The sequence below is a fragment of the Otolemur garnettii genome, unplaced genomic scaffold, assembly GCF_000181295.1.
Source record: "Otolemur garnettii isolate 467f Iridium unplaced genomic scaffold, OtoGar3 scaffold00025, whole genome shotgun sequence".
Classification (NCBI taxonomy): Eukaryota; Metazoa; Chordata; class Mammalia; order Primates; family Galagidae; genus Otolemur; species Otolemur garnettii.
Window position 1 is genome coordinate 13,896,528 of NW_003852420.1, and position 954 is coordinate 13,897,481.

The 954-nt window shown below is 39.3% G+C and overlaps 1 protein-coding gene across 3 annotated transcripts in view; it reads left to right on the forward strand.

Annotated features, from left to right (window-relative positions):
- The window catches only part of TPX2 (TPX2, microtubule nucleation factor), a 92,726-nt gene that overhangs the window by 39,388 nt on the left and 52,384 nt on the right, over window positions 1–954 (forward strand). For all 3 annotated transcript variants that reach the window (XM_023512163.1, XM_012804180.2, XM_023512162.1), the window contains exon 5: window positions 228–354. In XM_023512163.1, coding sequence (XP_023367931.1) covers window positions 228–354 — 127 coding nt within the window. The remainder of the gene's footprint in view (window positions 1–227; window positions 355–954) is intronic.

A 954-nucleotide genomic window follows, 5' to 3' on the forward strand; every position in this document is an offset into this window, starting at 1 on the left:
CTGGATTCAAACCTGCCACCTTAGGTGTATGTGACTGGCACCTTAACCACTTGAGCCACCACTGGCACTGAGCCTCTTTTAGTAGTTTCATACTTACTCAGGTCTTACATTTAAGTCTTCAATTGATCTAAAATTGTTTTTTCTGTATAGTGAGACGTAGGAGTCTCACTCATCTCTAATTATTTTCCTGGGGATTTGACTGCTAACTATTTTTTGGTCTCCTGTAGTTAAGAACACTTATTACAAAGAGGCAGAAAAAGAAAATTTTGTGGGACAATCAATTTCATCAAATACTTGTTCTTCCTTGGAAGTTGAGGGACCTGTATCAAGAAAAACTCCAGCCCAGCCACAGAGGTAAGACTGTTTTGAGGCTTAAAAGTGGTGGTTATAATAATGTTCAAAAAATAGTTATTGGACTGAGCATATACTATGTATCCATACTACATTAGATTCTTTATGTGACCTTTTTAAATTCTCATATTTATGAGTTGTAGGTAGCAGAGTTAGCTTAGAGTTTATAGAGAAGGACTCAGAGATACTAAGTTGCTTGCCTAAGGCAAGTTTATTTCACAGCCAGGATGCAAACTGTGTTCAGTCTGATTCTAAAGGCCTTGTAATTGTTACATCTTTTCGATATTAAATGTCTCCCTTTGTTCTTTGGTATTACTTAAGCTTTTGTGTGGTTGTGTTTGTATAATAGCTTACCATTTTATTTTTAATCTACTTTTGCCATTGATTTAAAAGTGTACTTTTTGGGTGCTGCCTGTTGCTCAGTGGGTAGGATGCTGGACCCATATACCGAGGGTGGCAGGTTTAAACCAAGCCCTGGGCAAACTGCAACAAAAAATAGCTGCGTGTTGTGGCAGGCGCCTGTGGTCCCAGCTACTTGGGAGGCTGAGGCAAGAGAATCACTTAAGCCCAAGAGTTTGAGGTTGCTGTGAGCTGTGACATCAC